Source organism: Myxocyprinus asiaticus, chromosome 12 (genome assembly GCF_019703515.2).
Source record: "Myxocyprinus asiaticus isolate MX2 ecotype Aquarium Trade chromosome 12, UBuf_Myxa_2, whole genome shotgun sequence".
Taxonomy (NCBI): Eukaryota; Metazoa; Chordata; class Actinopteri; order Cypriniformes; family Catostomidae; genus Myxocyprinus; species Myxocyprinus asiaticus.
Window position 1 is genome coordinate 14,216,975 of NC_059355.1, and position 19,504 is coordinate 14,236,478.

Sequence of the window (19,504 nt, forward strand, 5' to 3'; positions counted from 1 at the left end):
TAAAGGAGTTCAATACATTCAGCTCAATCTACAGCATTTGTGGCATAATGTTGATTACAACAAACATTTATTAAACTCGTCCCTTTTTCTTAAAAAAAATAAAACTTTTTCATGACCATTTTAGGTTGTAAAATTGGAAATAACTTTACACAGAAAAGGTAAGCTATTTTATCACACTAAAATCATGTTAACACATATTGTTGATTTATTGTGGCTTTACTATTGAAACAGTGAGCATTTTAACTAGTGGTCGACCGATATATCGCCAATGCCGATAAATCGGCCGATATTCGGACTTTTTTAATGATCAGCATCGGCCAATAAATTTTCCTGTTTGACCGATTTATTTCTTGAGGGTGCCGAAAATTGCCTGCTTGCATGTAGAAACGACGGAGACATGAAAATGACCAGTCAAGGTTAGTTTTGTTGTTGCGTGCCATCGTGTAAAGCTCATGCCTCTGGGGTCTGAGGGTGTTTTGGGCCCTGGAGAAGTTTTGACATGGCTTGACATTTGTGCTTTTTTCTATTGCTTAAAAACATATTAATGGCTAAAGTCTGATAACACTGTATTCAGCACAAACTGGACTACAATAATATGTGAGCAACATGTATGTACATGTTTGTATTTTTGAGAAAATAACGTTTATGCGTGGTTTTTGAAAAAACAAACATTTTAAGTCACTGAAATAAGGCCATATAACACACTAAACCTTTGTTCACAAGACTTTTGAGAACTGGATCTTGTAGCCTAGAGTTTTTGCTACAAAATGATGTGAAAACCATCTTGATCACTCATTCATACAAAACAATATAGTCATTTAACTTTTGTAAGACTGGGCTTAGAAAGGGAGGGACGAGTCTAAATACATTTTTGTGGTAATCAGCATTATGCCACAAATGCTGTCGATTGAACTTAACTTGTATTGAACCCGGAATATAAATTCGAAAAATTTTCCAAAGTATGCAGTTATGGAGAGTATTCTTTGAAAGTCTCCATTTTCAGTGCTGTTCCAATGTGGATGAGAGGCGTGAACGTAACGAATTTAATGCGCTTTCAAACAAAACTTATTTAATGCGCTTTCAAACAAAACAAAAACACTGGAACGGCATTTCCATTTCTTCACCAAACATAGATCGAAAATGCTCTCCATGACCGCATACTTTGGAAAACAATGACGTAAGGAAACAGTAAGCAGAAAAATTCAGTGTTGTCGTGGGCTGTTCTTGGCCAGAACAAGCTGCAATTTGAAATGGACTTTCTGCTGATAGTCAAAGTCTGGCATGAGACTATTTGCATAATGAGTAAGAAACAGGGAAATTTTTATGTCAATATTTACTAGTTCTAACAGATGTAAATTACCTCGAGTGTTTCAGGTATAAATCAACACAGTTGTGCCAAAAGAGGCTGCCAACTCTGTTTGCAATGGGATTTCTTTGAATGAGTGTACTTACAATGCCCAATGATAATAAAAGGCCAAAAACAACATCCACCACCTTGAGAAAACACTGTTACTGCAGTACAACATGTGAAAAGATGTTGATTCTAGACTTTGTAGTCTGAAGCTGTCAGAATGTTCCAAGTAACAACAAAGTCCCTTTAAGGCAAGTCAGATCCCTCTGTGGCCATATTCAAAATATTCAACTATTTTCATACATACAAGCTAGAGGTCAACCGATAGTGGACTTTACAGACATTTAAGGTGGTGGAAAAGGCCAATAGTTTTTAAAATTGGTTTATAGAATTTATAGAATGCAAAAAAAAATATCTAAGTCTTTCAGAATTATGACAGACAAGATTACAAGGCTACAAGATTTCAAAATGAAAAATCTCAGCAGTTTATTGTGCAATCAAAATCCCAATAATAATAATCAGAAAACAATTAAGATTTGGTGCATAACACGGGACTTTTAACTATAAACAAGCCCAGAACACGCTTTCCATTTATTTTGAAATGACGGAAACTTGGCTCCATTTCAATACTCTATATTTAAGTATTTACCAAATTAAGCTTTTTATAGCCTTCATTCACTAGATTCAAACTATTAGCAACTATCGGCACAGATTGATCGGTAAAACCGATATATCTGTCTACCTCTAATTCACGCACAGCTTCTATCTACATACATGAGGAAAGACTGAAACCTCCAAAACTATTTATCAAAATTTTGATTCAATAACACATTTCAAATCAGCAATAAAATCTGTCAACAATGGCATCTTTTAGGGGGCCTGGGTAGCTCAGTGGTAAAGATGCTTGCTACCACCCCTGGAGTTCGATAGTTCGAATCCCAGGGCGTGCTGAGTGACTCCAGCCAGGCCTTCTAAGCAACCAAATTGGCCCAGTTGCTAGGGAGGGTAGAGTAACCTCCTCGTGGTCGCTATAATGTGGTTCGTTCTCAGTGGGGCGCGTGGTGAGTTGAGCGTGGATGCCGCGGTGGGTGGCGTGAAGCCTCCATACGTGCTATGTCTCTGTGGCGATGCGCTCAACAAGCCACGTGATAAGATGCGTGGGTTGACTGTCTCAGACGCGGAGGCAGCTGGGATTCGTCCTCCGCCACCCGGATTGAGGTGAATCACTACGCGACCACGAGGACTTAAAAGCGCATTGGGAATTGGCCATTCCAAATTGGGGAAAAAAGGGGAAAAATCCAAAAAACAATGGCATCTTATAATTTCAGCTCAGATCACACACACAAAAAACAAAACATTTTCAAGCTGGTCCAGCTAATGCACATGTGTGTTCTTGTGTAAACAGACAGGAGATCTTTCTATCAAAAAGGTGATTTATTTTAAGTGTGGGCATCTCATCTACATATACCATTTCTGGTTAAAATCAATAAAGAATCAGAGAGGAATATAAAGCAAAAGCATCAGAATACAGCAGATATGATCCCTGAGTGATAATGGAGTGACTCAGTAAGTGTTATGCCGGAGTGTGTGTTCTTAACCAGATCTCATGCAGAGACACTAATTACAGACGTGTAGCACTCAGCCTTACACACGCAACAGCTCACGGTGTTGCTCTGTGTGTTGTGTAATTAACCTCCACAGCTCAAATTGCAGCCAACTCTTTGAACTCTGTGTAAGAGGGGTGATAATGAAGGATTCTTGTGTGTGTGTGTTTGTGTGTGTGCGCAAACGCATGAGTGTGTTTGTTTGATTGACTAGGAACTACATATGGGATCAAAATCCCATCAAATGTATTGCGGTCACGGATCCAAAAATAATAAACGTGAATCAAAAAATAATAAGCCCAAAAATAAATAAAAAGCGCAGATCAAAATAATTAGCGCAGATCAAAAAAATAACAAGCATGAATCAAAAATATATAAACATTTAAAATATGCTGCAAAAAAAACAACAGAAAAATTAAAGCAAAGTCATCAGAATTGCAAACAAATCATGTTTTCCTTGGTTGTTACTGTTTTTTGTGCTCTCTGACAATTTTCTCGTATTTTCATTTTTTTTTATGCTTACACTGTATTTTTCTTTGCTTTTGTTTCCAAGTTCTGCGCTTGGTTTTCCAAAACTTGTGAGTAGAGTTTCATGTAAATCAGGAGGCGTTTTGCATCCCTATTGGTCCACTAGTTCTTGATCGACAGCTCCTGCTCTAGCCAATCATTCGAAGAGGGGAGGTGACATCACTCCAATGCAACTCTGATGGCTGCTGCTCTGAATATTATATTATTTGTGGTTGATACGCTGCTTGTGTCTGTTTTGAGTATTTTCTGCCAGCTCTAGGAAACAATGTGATGTCCGAGTAGCCCATTATCATAGTCCATTAATTTAAGTCTATAGTCCATTAAAAGCAGATCAAGTTGGATTCTGAACTCGCAACTACATTGGTACAGCTAATAAAAACATAAAAACATCCACACCAACCCAGCCTTGTTTTTTTGGTTTTTTTTTTTTATATGCAGAAAATAACCTACGAACAAAGAAGTCTTAAATAATGCCTAAAATAAGACTCTGCTAACTAAATTCAGCTTTCAATACTCAAAACAGACACAAGAAGCGTATCTATCAACCACAATTAATATAATATTGAGCAGCAGCCGTCGGAGTCGCACTGGAGTTACATCACCTCCCCTCTTTGAATGATTGGCTTGAGGAGGAGCTGTCGATCAAGAACTAGTGGACCAATGGTGATGCAAAACACCCCCTGATTTACATGAACTCTACTCACAAGTTTTGGAAAACAAAGTGCAGAACTTGTAAACAAAAGCAAAGAAAAATACAGCGTAAGCATAAAGAAAAAATAATAACAAAAATAAAATAAATTATATTACTGTTTTTTGTGCTCTCTGACAATTTTGCTCATATTATCTTTTTTTTTTTTTTTTGCAGCATATTTTAAATGTGTTTATATATTTTTGATTCATGCTTATTTTTTTGATCTGCACTAATTATTTTGATCTGCGCTTTTTATTTATTTTTGCCTTAATTATTTTTCTATCTGCACTCCTACCGGAGGAATCCTATTGTTTTTCTTACTATTCTTCTTCTTCTTATTCCTTATTAAATTGCCCAATAACTCAAGATTCTCATGAGGAATAAAAGCGCCTCTAGAACACAAAGTCCGCCATGATGGATTTTCCTGTACAATACAAATTTGTCCAAAACTACAAAAATCTACTTCTCCTGAACCATACCTCCAATTGACTTGAAACTCGGTATGCATGTGTAGGATACATGTCTTTCAATTTGATATTTAGCAATAATGAATACAATACAAAATGGCTGAAAGGTGCGCATTTATGTAAATGTCCACATTGTCTCAATATCCATGACCAAAAAATCTAATGCTATTTTGACTAATGTTTTTTCCAACCTAATAGGCTTCAAGATGACATCACTCTGAAGTACTGTGCAAAATTTCACCTTGATATGTCAAAAGATACTTTGATTCAATCACCAGTTCATATGAAGACTCTTGCAAAATATTTGGCAACTTTTAGATTATCGGCATCGGTGGATAATCGCGTCTGTTTGTTAGCTCCCCCTAGTGCCATTTCTAAAATCTATTGCTAGCTATGAAAGTTGATTTGAAATAATCTATTTTCAATTTCTTTTTGGTGAATTACAAGAAAATAATTTGTAAAATGGGCTTCGCTCATGAACGAAAAATGTGAGAAACAAATGTTTATAAGTCATTAGTAAAATAATTATGGAAATTTACTAAGGCATAAAAATTGTTTTTTTTTTATATATCGTTTGTAAAATCATTACTGCATAAACTGTCTCAGGATTGTCCAATAGGATATTTTTGTGAATTACTTTATTTTTCTGCATTTATCCACAAGCAATTTTACACACAATTACATAATCTTTAGTGCAGTCTGCGACAATTTATACAAAAATGCTTTTAAGAAACAATTACTCTTTTTTTTTTTTTTCTGCATTCTGCAACAAATCGAGCAAAACAAAGTTGTGTAGCTAAATCATTTGGAAAAAAAAATTCTTATGAGAATATTTTGTGCATTTCTATTTACAAACACTTTAAAAACAATTGCACATTCTTTTGCACATTCTGTATTGAATTAAATAAGAATGCTTCTACAAATTATAAAAACATTTATGAAATGCAATAATTTACATAAAATGGCTTTGCATATGACTTACAGAAATTCTTTCTGATCATGTTTCATGAATGAACAAATTTGCATTAATCATTCACAAATCTATTCTTAGTCACAGAATGTGCAAAAGAATCCTTCATCGCTTATAAAACCAATCTCACACAAATTGTCACAAGATTCTCACGCATTCTGCGTCTATCTAAAAATGTTTTTTGCGAACAATTATGTAAGATTTTGCGCATTCTGCAGCACTTTACATAAGAATGCTTTTACGAACAATTACTCATTTTAATGCATTCTGCAACAAATCAAATAGAACAAAATGCGTAAATCATTTGTAAAACTATTATTTTTTCTTTTCTCCCAAATTTGGAATGCCCAATTCCTCAAAGTCCTCGTGGTGGCATAGTGACTCACCTCAATCAGGGTGGCGGAGGACGAATCTCAGTTGCCTCCGCGTCTGAGACGTCAATCTGTGCATTTTATCACGTGGCTTGTTGAGCGCGTTACCGCGGAGACGTAGCGCGTGTGGAGGCCCATGCTATTCTCTGCGGCATCCACGCACAACTCTATGCGCCCCACCGAGAGCAAGAACCACACATTACAGCGACCGCGAGGAGGTTACCCCATGCGACTCTACCCTCCCTAGCAACCAGGCCAATTTGGTTGCTTAGGAGACCTGGCTGGAGTCCCTCAGAGCGCCCTGGATTCAAACTCGCGACTCCAGGGGTGATAGTCAGCGTGTTTATTCGCTGTACTACCCAGGCCCCCCATGTAAAACTATTCTTATGTAAATAGTTTCAGAATGCACAAAAGAATGCCTACTCGTTCACAAAACCATTTTTACGTAAATTGTAACAAGATTTGCTTGTGCACTCTGCGTCAATCTACAAACGGTTTTTCGACCAATTACATATTCTTTTGCACCTTTTGTGATAATTTACTTAAGAATAGTTTAACGAACAATTACACATTTTTTCCCGCATTTTGTAACAAATTAGACAAGAATGCCTTTACATAATGCGACAATTTACACATGTACATGTCATTTGCCATCATTAAATGTATATATCATGTTTATAGATACTGCTAGATATTGGCCATTGAAAACCCCATCACACACCTGTTATTAACACTCAAGGCACATTAAGCTCAACTCAAAAGAGGAATCCGTTAATTATGTACGGTCACAGATGCACCACCAGTTCTATATTGAGTCATAATTAACAACATTACATAGAGAGAGAAGGGATGACTGAATTTACTGTGAGCTTAGACCGCAGCATGTGTGTATGTGTGTGTGTGTGTGTGTGTGTGTGTTTCTTTCTGCCCAATTGGTCCATCTGTTGTTGATTTGGCCAGACTGGCTGGTCTAGCATGGTAAACCCAGATGAAGAGTGCTCAAGCTGGGTTTCTCGTCTTCAGACGTGCCCTCTGCTGCGACGTTCCAAATCAGCAGGATTAAAGCCGGTTCATCCCAGCCAGACAGACCCAAAACAACATGTCATATGAGAGCCCGGTGACCAGAACACTTAAGACTGGACTTACTCCAATGATCTAGACTGCACGTATAAATTACTACAGCCTGATAGTGTTGTGCAACACTGACAAACATTTAAAGGCTTTAACTAAACACATATGCATCCCAATATACAAAGAAACCAATTTCTACACTTCTGTATTGTTTTTCTTCCATAAAGTCCACTAGTCAAGGTTTCTTTCACTAATTTAGGCATAATTTAGTTAATTACCATTCTACATTCTGACCCTTACAATTAAATAAACTGTTCTTGCTACTGTATATTAAAGACTTTTATATTTGCTATATATTTGCTAAGCTCTTTGGATGTTAAATGAGTAGAAATGCCCCCACATTATTGTATACTGAATAAGTGTTAAAATGTGTGCAGTCATATGTTAAGGAGCTAATGATTGGTATTATAATTTATAAAGAGAATCAAAACAAAAACAGTAACACATTATAAATATGCTTTTTGGCTTATCATCCAAAATAAACAAATAAATAAATACAAATAAAAACATTCCCTCATATAAACAACAAATAAGCCTATGTCTACACTGACGCCCCTTTGCGATACAGTTTGCAGCGTAAACTTTAGTTTTAAACAGTGTCGGATTTTTTACATCAATAGGTTATACCTGTAGAAATGTGTCAACTGGTAGAAATTGGTGAATCGTTTTTATCGCAGTTATGCAAAAATGCTGCCATATGGTAGGAAATGCACACTCCAGTGAGAAGTTGTGCTACAAATACTCATATATATAATTAGGTCTGTCAATCGAATAAAACTTTGTAATCAAAATAATTAAATGACATGCCTATTAATCTACTTAACCACATATCATTATGTGCTGAGAAAGGCCCCCAAAAAAGATGATTTATTTAAATATTGCATAATAATAAATATATAAAATGGACTGAAATTAATTTGAAATAAATTGCATTATTGTGGCAGAGAGGTCCCTAACCCCCGGGTCGCGACCCAGTACCGGGCCGTGGAAGAGTTGCTACCGGATACGAGAACGTTCTGGGAAAAATTTCTGTGCAGCACTGATATACGCCCTTTATGAGGCACTATCCAAATTTACATAAATGGCACAATTTCAGAAAACATCGGTTCCACTCCTCCTATAGATGAAGTTACGCCACGCCTCATCCGTGTTCTTTTGCTGCCCAGTAAAAAACTGCTGTCTATGGGTGCTTCTAAATTGCGCTGAAACTGCCCAAAAAGTGCTGTTTTGGGGGTTGAAACACCCCGTTTTCCACAGATTACTGGAGATTAGGGCTTCTTTAAATTTCCACCAGATCATTGCATCAGGCAAAACACAGGATTTTACATAAATGATGATAATTCACAGGTCACTGTTATTGTTATCACATCTGCTCTATTAGACACAATTGTCCCGCAGCAGCTGTTGGTGGATATTAACTTTTTTACGAAGAAATCACACAAACTCTGATCGCAAACGGCTGTTTTTAATTTCCAAAGTGCTGTCGCTGTGACAGATATGAGGTATAATATAATCTAATGATTATATGATCAAGACCACCATATACGATAAAGCAGAAGGAACCGATCCCGTCTCCACCACCGCAGAACATGGACTACTGTTTGTGAAAGGATAAGTGAATGTCATACTGTGAAAATAATGTCTTTGCATTTATTTTGAATGCAGTAAATAATATCGTTCAATCGAAATGGCTGTTATTAAGTTTTGATATGGAATATGATCATATTGAAGTAAAATATTATTATTTAATGTACGTGGGTTAATAATTTAAGCAGTAAAGATACATCTTGCATGTCTAGTGGTAGTTTTTATTTTAATACATCACATTTCTTAGGCTTTAGAAGCGTTAAACATGTGAGGATGTGTAATCATCACTAGTGCCTGACCGTTTTATCAGTCGGCCGATATGTTTACCGATATGTGCAGATATTAAAACTTTTTTCAGAACATATAATGCAGAAAACAATACTTTAGAATTGGTGTAATAACGTAGTTTGTCCAGCAGAGTGCACTCCGACTCCACTGTTAACAGGGCTGAGCTGACGGTGGTTCTGCAGACAGGGCGGAGTTAAGCGGTGTCTTCTCGGTAAGCTGCTAACTAGTTTGTGAAATACATACTGGAAAGTTAATAAACAATGACCCCATCATTTTCCCTTTTCAATATAACTAATATAACGTTAACACTGTACCTGACAACCATGTCACTCATGTTTATCACATCTGTTTGTGGTTAGCCAGCTATAGTTTTTCAGTGCAGTATGTAATGTAGCAGACTGAAAGGGTAAACATCAGAGCATCTTTTTGCAGCTCAGCAGACAACGGTGCGGTGGTGGATTGTGTCTGTTGAGTGTTGATTTCATGCTATGTTGTTACCTAGTTGGTGAAATGCAATGCTGGAAAGTAAATAAACAACGTCCATCTTTTACTCTCCATGGCAACGAGCTCATAGCTAACTAGCTAACCACGTAGCTACTTTCAAACCTTGTCAGCTGAGTGGAAGCTAATGTGTCAATATGTATTCACCAAACTGTTTTGTTCAGGATTCACAGTTTGGTACCCCCTTCAACCGAACAATTCCAGTCATTGCATTTATAAAATGTAATATTTAAAGGTCTGGTTTTCCACAGTTGAAAGTTCCCCCTGCACTTGTATAGCAGAATATGTTGTGTAACACCGCTGCCGCTGTTTATCTCTTGATTCGGCAGGTGTAAATGCTTCTTATTTTACAACCTGCCCCTAACTGACTGGCAGTATTAAAATAGTCAGCATTTGATTAATACTAAACAGTACTGATATTTATTTAGTTATTTATTTTATTTGAATTTATTCTTTATTTTAATGGTCAGCAATTGACTGATACTAAACATACAGTACTAATGTTTATTTAGCTATTTATTGTATTTTTATTTGTTATTTATTTAAATGGTCAGCAACTGACTTACACTAAACAGTACTGATGTTTATATAGCTATTTAATGTATTTTTATTTAAATGGTCAGCAACTGTCTGATACTGAACACACAGTACTGATGTTTATTAAGCTATTTATTGTATTTTTATTTATTCTTTATTTGCTCAGTGTTCATTTCTAGAATTTGTTGACAATGTTTAATAATGTCAAATATTCTTTGATAAAAATATTTGTTTAAGAAAGCAGCCTTCTGAGTACCTTTGCGTAGTCATATCGGTGCAAAATCGGTGCACAATCCACATAGAAAAGGTCTGTTTTCATTCCAGCTCAAGAATTAACTATATCAGCCACCATATCGGTAATCGATGAATTTCCCCCCTCTAAAATCAGTATCGGTCTCAAAAATCCCATATCGGTCGGGCTCTAATCATCACACCTGTTTCCTGTGGTGTGATGTCAGTGTAATTTTACCTATAGCCAATGTTAACATGAGTGAAACTAACCCATCGAAGGCTCTAGTATGAAAGAGCCCTAAAAGCTAGAACTGATGAAATGTGAAAAATTTGTTTGTGCAACTAAAGTCACACAGTGTCTTTAAAAAAAGCACAGCTGTGACTGACTGTAACAGTCAAACACACATAATGTAAAGCTACTGTATATTTCTTTCAGATCTTGTGTGTCTTTCAAGGATGGACAGAGTCTGTCCTCCATTTCACATCTCAGGGTATCCATCATGAGACGCTCCAGTGAAAATTTCTGCAGCGAGACCAACACACACACACACACACTCTCATTCACAACATCATGATTAGCCCTTTACTCTGAGCTCATCGTATGATAACACCCACCTGCAGCATACTTCACATTTCACACCTCAGTGCAAACAGCAAAAATGAGCCACATCACCAAACTACTGTTTCCAATTAAAGACCTCATGAAATTGCTTGAAGAGAGCAGCTTTATTTCCTGTCAACTTATTTCCTACTGAACCAGGAAGTCGGGGCGGGATATTTTGAAGAGCTCGTCAATTTTTTAAAGCAGCCAATAACCATTAGTTTACATCAGAAAGAGCAATTGATTGGACTACAAATTGGATACACCTCTGTCATCAAAATTTTTTATTATAATTTTAATTATTATTATTGTTATTACAAGTTTGCGCAAATCATTCATACAACTATTCTTACATTAATTGATGCAGAATGCACAAAGAATGCATAATCGTCCATAAAACCATGTTTACATTAATCATCACAGGATTCTTTAGCGCATTCTGTATCAATCTACAAAGAGATTTCCGAACTTATACTTTTGCACATTCTGTGACGATTTACATAAGAATAGTTCCTATTCGTCCATTTTTTAAGTAGCCAATAGCCTTTAGTTTGTCAGAAAGAGAATTTGATTAAAAAAAAAAAAAAAAAGAAAAACTGGATACGTCCCTGCGTACAAGGAGTCATTAACATTATTGGTCCATTTTTTTATTGTGTCAGAAAAACTACATTTAAATTTTACGTAAATAGTCAAAGAATTTGCATCAATCCACAAATGGTTTTCCAAACAATAATGTATTCTTTTGCAATTTCTGCAACAATTTACATTTTACTATTAAAATTTTTTTCAAGTAGCCAAAAGCCTTTCTTTTATGTCTGAGGGCATTTGATTGGACAAAAATTTGATATACAGTTGTGCTCAAAAGTTTGCATACCCTTGAAGAATTGGTAATATATGTACCATTCATAAAAACTCAAGAAAACATGAGTGAGCAGGCAAAACACATTTCTTTTATTTTTTATGGGATTCATATTCAACTGTAGGTTTTAACAGAATGGCACAATCATAAAACAAAACATGGCAACAAAGAAAAAAATGAAATGACCCCTGTTCAAAAGTCTGCATACCCTTAGTTCTTAATACTGTGTATTGCCCCCTTTAGCATCAATGACAGCATGCAGTCTTTTGTAATAGTTGTCTATGAGGCCCCAAATTTTTGCAGGTGGTATAGCTGCCCATTCGTCTTGGCAAAATGCCTCCAGGTCATGCAAAGTCTTTGGTCATCTTGCATGAACCACACATTTGAGATCTCCCCAGAGTGGCTCAATGATACTAAGGTCAGGAGACCGTAATGGCCACTCCAGAACCTTCACCTTTTTCTGCTGTAACCACTGGAGGGTCAACTTGGCCTCGTGCTTAGGGTCATTGTCGTGCTGGAAAGTCCAAGAGCATCCCATGCGCAGCTTTCGTGCAGAAGAATGCAAATTGTCTGCCAGTATTTTCTGATAACATGCTGCATTCATCTTGCCATCAATTTTCACAAGATTCCCCATGCCTTTAGAGCTCATACTCCCCCAAAACATCAGTGAGCCACCACCATGCTTCACAGTGGGGATGGTATTCTTTTCACTATAGGCCTTGTTGACCCCTCTCCAAACACAGCACTTATGGTTGTGACCATAAAGCTCTATTTTGGTCTCGTCACTCCAAATTACAGTGTGCCAGAAGCTGTGAGGCGTGTCAAGGTGTTGTTAGGCATATTGTAACTGGGCTTTTTTGTGGCACTGGCGCAGTAAAGGCTTGTTTCTGGCAACTCGACCATGCAGCTCATTTTTGTTCAAGTATCGTCGTATTGTGCTCCTTGAAACAACTACACCATCTTTTTCCAGAGCAGCCTATATTTCTCCTGAGGTTACCTGTGGGGTTTTCTTTGTATCCCGAACAATTCTTCTGGCAGTTGTGGCTGAAATCTTTCTTGGTCTACCTGACCTTGGCTTGGAATCAAGAGATCCCCAAATTTTCCACTTCTTAATAAGTGATTGAACAGTACTGACTGGCATTTTCAAGGCTTTGGATATCTTTTTATATCCTTTTCCATCTTTATAAAGTTCCATTACCTTGTTATGCAGGTCTTTTGACAGTTCTTTTCTGCTCCCCATGGCTCAGTATCTAGCCTGCTCAGTGCATCCACGTGAGAGCTAACAAACTCATTGACTATTTATACACAGACACTAATTGCAATTTAAAAAGCCACAGGTGTGGGAAATTAACCTTTAATTGCCATTTAAACCTGTGTGTGTCACCTTGTGTGTCTGTAACAAGGCCAAACATTCAAGGGTATATAAACTTTTGATCAGGGCCATTTGGGTGATTTCTGTTACCATTATGATTTAAAAAGGAGCCAAACAACTATGTGATAATAAATGGCTTCATATGATCACTATCCTTAAATAAAAGACTTAAAAGTTTTTTGCATGATCAGTCATATTTTCAAAATCAATGCCAAAATTTCACAATTTCTGCCAGGGTATGCAAACTTTTGAGCACAACTATACCACTGCATACAAGATGATTGTACATTCTAAATGTGCATATCTGCTAAAAATTAATTTGTTAATGTTTAGCAATACAATAGCATAGAGGTTAGCCTCAAAGCTAATAGACGGACTAAAAGCCACAAAGATTTAATTTGGTTTCATGTGTTTAGAACAAATTTGCACAAATCATTTGTAAAGCTAGTCTTATGTAAATTGTTGCAGAATACACAAAATATGCGTTATCGTCCCAAAATCCACGTTTGCATAAAACGCCACAGGGTCTTTTGAGGCATTTTGCATCAATCTATAAATGGTTTTCTGAACACTTTTTTGCACAATCAGCGACAATTTACATGAGAATGGTTACTACTGAAACAGGAAGTTGGGACAGGACATATTGAAGAGCTTGTAAATTTTTTTTAAAACAGCCAGTAGGCTTTAGTTTATATCAGAGCATCTGATTGGACAAAAATTGGATACGCCACTGCATAATAGATGAGTCAGCAGTATATTGGTCCATTGTCACACAAGAGAAAGATTGTACATTTTAAATGTGTATATATGCTAAAAGTTTATTTGATCAACATTTAAGAGTACACAACATTTTAATCAAAAATCTCAATCCGCTCTGAACAACCAACAAACCTAAGACTTTTCATAGCAAAAATTAAATAATAATAATAAAAAAAGCATTTACATACCAATAAAGCACAAATTTGTGGAACTGCATAAATCTTACCTTCTTCATTCGGCCATTACGAGTTCCTGCGAAAACCACAGTGTTGCCACGGTAATCATATGCAGCTACCGAAGTAATTCCGTCATCTTTGTCTATGAAGAGCGGAATGCCCTCGATAGTGCTGGTGCCCCCTAGAGGCTGGTTAAAATCCTGACCGCAGAAATTATCGTCGATCTGGAGAGGCTGAAATGCAAAGAGAGAGAAAATTAGAAAGAACGACTCCACCCAGAGGTCACCGTCTGGGTAAGATGTACTCACAGGGTGGATTTCAGCGGAAGTCTTACACAGACACACTGCAGTAACATTTTATTAGTGACTACAGCATGTCATTTTTTACCAGCAGAAATCTAGCCATACTTTTCACTATCAGCATAAAGTGTGGTCCACATTGCAGCTTATTCTGGCCAAGAGCTGCCTACTTAGACAGGAAGAGACTGTCAGACTGACATGTAAAGCAGACAGTTTTGTTTTGTTTTTATTTGCCATTGAAGGGCAGGACGCTGATTTTACAATAATATCAAATGCCATGAATCAATAATTAATGAGTAATCCATTATTTTGTTATTTTAAAAAAATGGTAAAAATATATTTTCAACACTATTTCTTCTTCAGACATTTGGAAAAACTAGCTTCATACCATTTGAACCACACTGAAAATGGGTCAAATTTACCAATTTACGCATGATGAAGCCACAGTGAGAGCCATATATCTCTTGAATGCAACCATTTAAGACCTTAAAAATGAAGATAACAAAAGGTAAGTTTTGTTCTGGACCAGAATAGAAAAGTATATTGAAATATCTTTGATAGGCTACTTCTGGAGTTTCAGGTGCTCCAACTTTAGAAAAACAACACCAAAAAGAGCTTTTTCACATTTTTGGACTTGATGTAGTCAACTGATTTTAGTAATAGACCTACCTAACTCTGTGTAAAAATAAAATAATGATGCTGCCACCTTTCTAAGGTTTTTTTTTACCAGCAATTATGGTCCAAAATTATAGGCAAAAAAGAGAGGAATCTGTCAACAGAATGTTGTGCTTTGGAATGTGCTCCGAGGATCTGAAAGCCCTTCATTTGATAGAAATAATGTAATGGTATGTAGAAAAGTAATTGTTGTTTTCCTTTGATGTAAGTTCTCTGAATTTATTTCATTCATTTTATCATACAATTTAAATAAACTTTAAAGCACTGAATTTAGAAAAAAATAAAACAGATTTCATAGAGTCCTTGTGTAACATGTCAACAGGCTTTCTTTCAAAGGACTTTTTTTTTCTTCAAAAAGTAACAAAGTGTGATATGACACTCATCGTTTGATTTAGCAGCATCTAATCCAATAATTCTTTGTGATTTGGGCAGCACCAAATGACAAAAACTTTTAACAAGAGAAAAAAGAAGTTATTACATTGTTATTACTTGAGAAAAGTGATGTCCATTGGAATAGGCACAGCGTCTGAAAGGGTTCAAACTGTTAACAACATTTAAATCCATTCCACAGATTTACCATTCACATGAACACTTTGCTAGTGAGGTGAAAACTAATGCTGGATTAAATTTGGTTTGTAGAGGGACACACAAACACACACACAACAAAACAATAGACATGTGTATGTGAGTGTGTGTTCAGACTGCTGATTATGTGTCTGCCCAGGGCAGAGTCACAACCAAACATTAAACACATAACATTCCGCACAGAGAAAAAGAGACAGACACAGAAAACTTTTGAGTTTTCCATAACTTTGGTCACATTTTAGCTTTTTTTTAAATGAACAAATCCATGTATTCAATCAATAATTATGATATTATTTTGCAAATATTATTTTTTGTTACATATTTATTGCTTAATTGCATAATTTGTACTATTTATAGGTATTTACCTTGATCTGTTGAACATTTGAACACTAAATGCCGATAACGTCTCTTTAAGAAAACCGGCAGTTCTATATTTTTACACTCCCCTAGTAGGGGTTGATCGATTATCGGCCTGGCGGATAATTAGATCCAATATTCATAATTTTTCTAATCATTGGAATCGTTATTTTGTCTGATCTGATTGCCGATTAAATTAATACATTTTATATTGCGCTTGTTGGTTCTGATGCCACCACCTCTCTCTGAAAGGTTACTGCTTGTAGTCTGGGTCAATGTTCCGCCCACAGTATTATTGGATTGGTTACATGTCACGAGTAAATGACCAATCAACACTGTACTCCATATTTGTGGGGGAGAGGTGGATAAGAGGAAAGCAGTGAGAGAAAGATATATCACTGAGAGGACAAGCTGCTTTTTTTCCAAACGAACGAATGCAGATACTGAAGTTGCAATAAACATCACAATACTCTATGTCAGCGGTCACCAATTAGCAGGCCATGGTCTGGGTCCGGACTGATTTCAGCGGGACCGCGAGACATCGTGACAATGGTTGCCCCCTCTCACCATTTCTACATTTTAGATTAGCAGCGTGACAAAACAATGAACAACGAAGCAGGTGTTAATGGTGATGATGCCTGTTAATTCACATCTTAATACCAGGCAATAAACAGGGCACACATGCGCATGCACACACACACACACGCATGCAGCGGGAGTGTGTGTGAAAGAGACAGTGATGTCAAACCTGATGCACTAGGTGAAAATGTTTTCTTTTTATCTGTCAAAATGACAGACAGCATTTGAAATTTTCTGTCAATCTTTCAAAAAAAAAAGAAAAAAAAAAAGAAAAGAAAATCGGTAAATGACAGAGAATTTTCGGTTAACACAACCCCTGGTTTTGTGTTGGAGTTTGTGATAGTGTACATTTTGACACTAACATGACATTTTTATTTTTACTGCAAATGTACATCTGCCCCAAACATCGGTCTCCTTGATTACTAATAATCGTTATCGGCCCTGAAAAAACCATATCGGTCAACCCGTAACCCCTATCTTAAAGTAAAAAATGTCACGTGGTGTACTCCAGAGTTAACAAAAATTCAAGTCTCATTAAAAGCTGAAATTCAAAAAGACATGTTGGCATAAGTAGTGTAGGATAATCTTTTATTATTATTTCTTTAAAAAAAGTTAGCAGTGTAACAATACTATTTTAGAATCGGATTCATGGGAGAGCTCCGTGGGGCCATGAAAGGTTCGGACGCGTGAACGGCGAGCTCTGCGCACTTTGCTAGTTTTAATACTTTGTGTGTCATAAACCAGTGAGATTCGATACACCCTGTTCCATAACTGTTCTATGAAGACAATATGTCAAAGAATTCAAATCCTTGGGCTCTTGAGACATTAAACGACACTTACGTGCTCAAGCTGAAGCCCCTGAGCAGCAGGCCGAAAGCCCAGGACTCAATTTGGCCAGTGAGGTGAAAGAGATTCAGCGTCAATTGTTGAAAATGTCGGCAATGCTGACGAAGGTCGTTGCTGACTTGGAGGATCTTGCTGTAATACGTCGATCGATCACTGCCATGGAGACAAAATTCACTGAGTTGGTTACAAGAGTGGCGGATGTTGAGAAACGGATCGATTATCTGGAGTCACCAGAGAGGGAATTAGCTGCTAACCTGCTAGTGACCAAGGTGGATTTGGAGCGCCTCTGGGAAAAGTTGAAAGACCTTGAGAATCGAAACTGGCGAAACAACGTCCGAATTGTTGGAATTCCTGTGGATGAAGAAGGCCGAGATATGGTGAAATTCCTAGACGAGCTCTTCCCGAGTCTGCTCAACATAACAGGCCATAAGCTGGAAATCAAGCGAGCTCACAGAGTTCCGGCTTGGAGATCCATGGAGGGAGACAGGCTCCGATCAATTCTGGCCAAATTTCTGAGATCATCCGAAAAAGATCTCATGTTACGCGAGGTGAGGAGTAAAGGAAGGCTTTATTGGAAGAACCACAGCATTTTCTTGTTCCAAGACTTTGCGAATTAAACAAGAGAAAACGTGATCAATTCAAAGAATACAAGAAACTCTTACATCAATGGAAGGTCGCTTTTGCACTGATGATCCCGGACGAATTGAGAATAGATACTAAGGATGGCCGCAAAATATTTATATGCCCACAGCAATCGATGTCCTTTATGAAGTCAATGGAATGAGTAAGTCATTGTGTGAAGCTCTCGATGCAGCCGAGTGGGCCTGACATTCACTTGACTGTCAGAGGAAACTGAGCGCCTTTTTTGTTTCTTTTTGTGTTGGTTCCACCTAGCGGCTGGAGTTTGTTTTGTGGAAAAACACTCCTACGGGACAGTTTGTAGATGAATCTGCACATTCTTTGTGCTTATGCCTCCTATTGGATGGAGCTTGTTTTATGGAATATTTCTTTCAAATATTGGAGTGATTAGGGCATATGTTACACTCATGTAACAGCCGAGTGGGACGGCTCACTGAACATTCGTTTGACTGTCCGAGAAAACTGAAGGTTTTTATTTTTGTGTGTGCTGGTTCCGCTACCAGCTGGAGCTTGTTTTGTGGAGGAACACACCTTCGGGACAGTTATGTGGATGAAGCTACATGTTCTTTGTGCTTATTCCGCCTATTGGCTGGAGTTTGTTTTATAGATTATTTTCTGTTTTGTAATTCTGTCTCACAAAATTTTTATAGAAGCACCGGACTTGAACAATCCGACGGCAAAGTTGTCACGGGGATTCTCGTAGGCGTACATAGACTGTTTGCGTTTAGATGGATGGACGATGGTTGGCGCCGTCGTGCACTGGGTTAATGCACATGTTTTTCTTTTTTCTGTTTTTTTTTTCTGGGGGATGTTCGGGGTTTAATTGTTGTTTATAATTTTATTTTTGACAAACAATCAATTTTTTCATATGTCAAAATGCCAAATGGTAATATGAGCAGATTGTCTCTCTCCATGTGGAATGTGAATGGGCTGGGGCACCCCATAAAAAGAAGGAAGGTTATTTCTTTTCTTAAACGTAAGAAATATGATATAGTGTTTCTTCAAGAAATGCTTCTTTCCCCGCAAGAAGCTGAAAAATTTGGGAAGATATGGGGTGGATATGTTTTCTTTAGTGCTGGCTCAAGTAAGAACAGGGGAGTCATTACATTGATAAGTAAACATCTACAATTCACATGTCTCAAACAGATTAAAGATAAATTAGGAAGAGTCATTATTGTTTTAGCAGAAATCCAGGGGCAAAGGTTGATTTTGGCTAATATTTACACACCTAACGCTGATGATCAGGGCTTATTTATAGATCTTGAAGGGATGTTGCAAGCTGCTGGCACCCCTCATGATATTTAATCTTTTGATGGACTCAATCCTTGATCATAGTGAAGCAAAAGTGTGTAAGCCCCCTAGAGCAACATTGATGCTCCACAGGATGTGTAAAAATCTTGGTCTTACAGATATTTGGAGACCAACTCCACGAGAAGGGAATATTAAAAGTGCCGAGGCAGAGATGAAGCACCGTTCTACCATTCCCTCAGTGAAATCTGC

General features: G+C 37.2%; 1 protein-coding gene across 1 annotated transcript in view; it reads right to left on the bottom strand.

The window, feature by feature from the left end:
• The window catches only part of LOC127448657 (plexin-A1-like), a 204,745-nt gene that overhangs the window by 118,871 nt on the left and 66,370 nt on the right, over window positions 1-19,504 (bottom strand). The window contains exon 3 of the mRNA XM_051711354.1: window positions 14,075-14,257. Coding sequence (XP_051567314.1) covers window positions 14,075-14,257 — 183 coding nt within the window. The remainder of the gene's footprint in view (window positions 1-14,074; window positions 14,258-19,504) is intronic.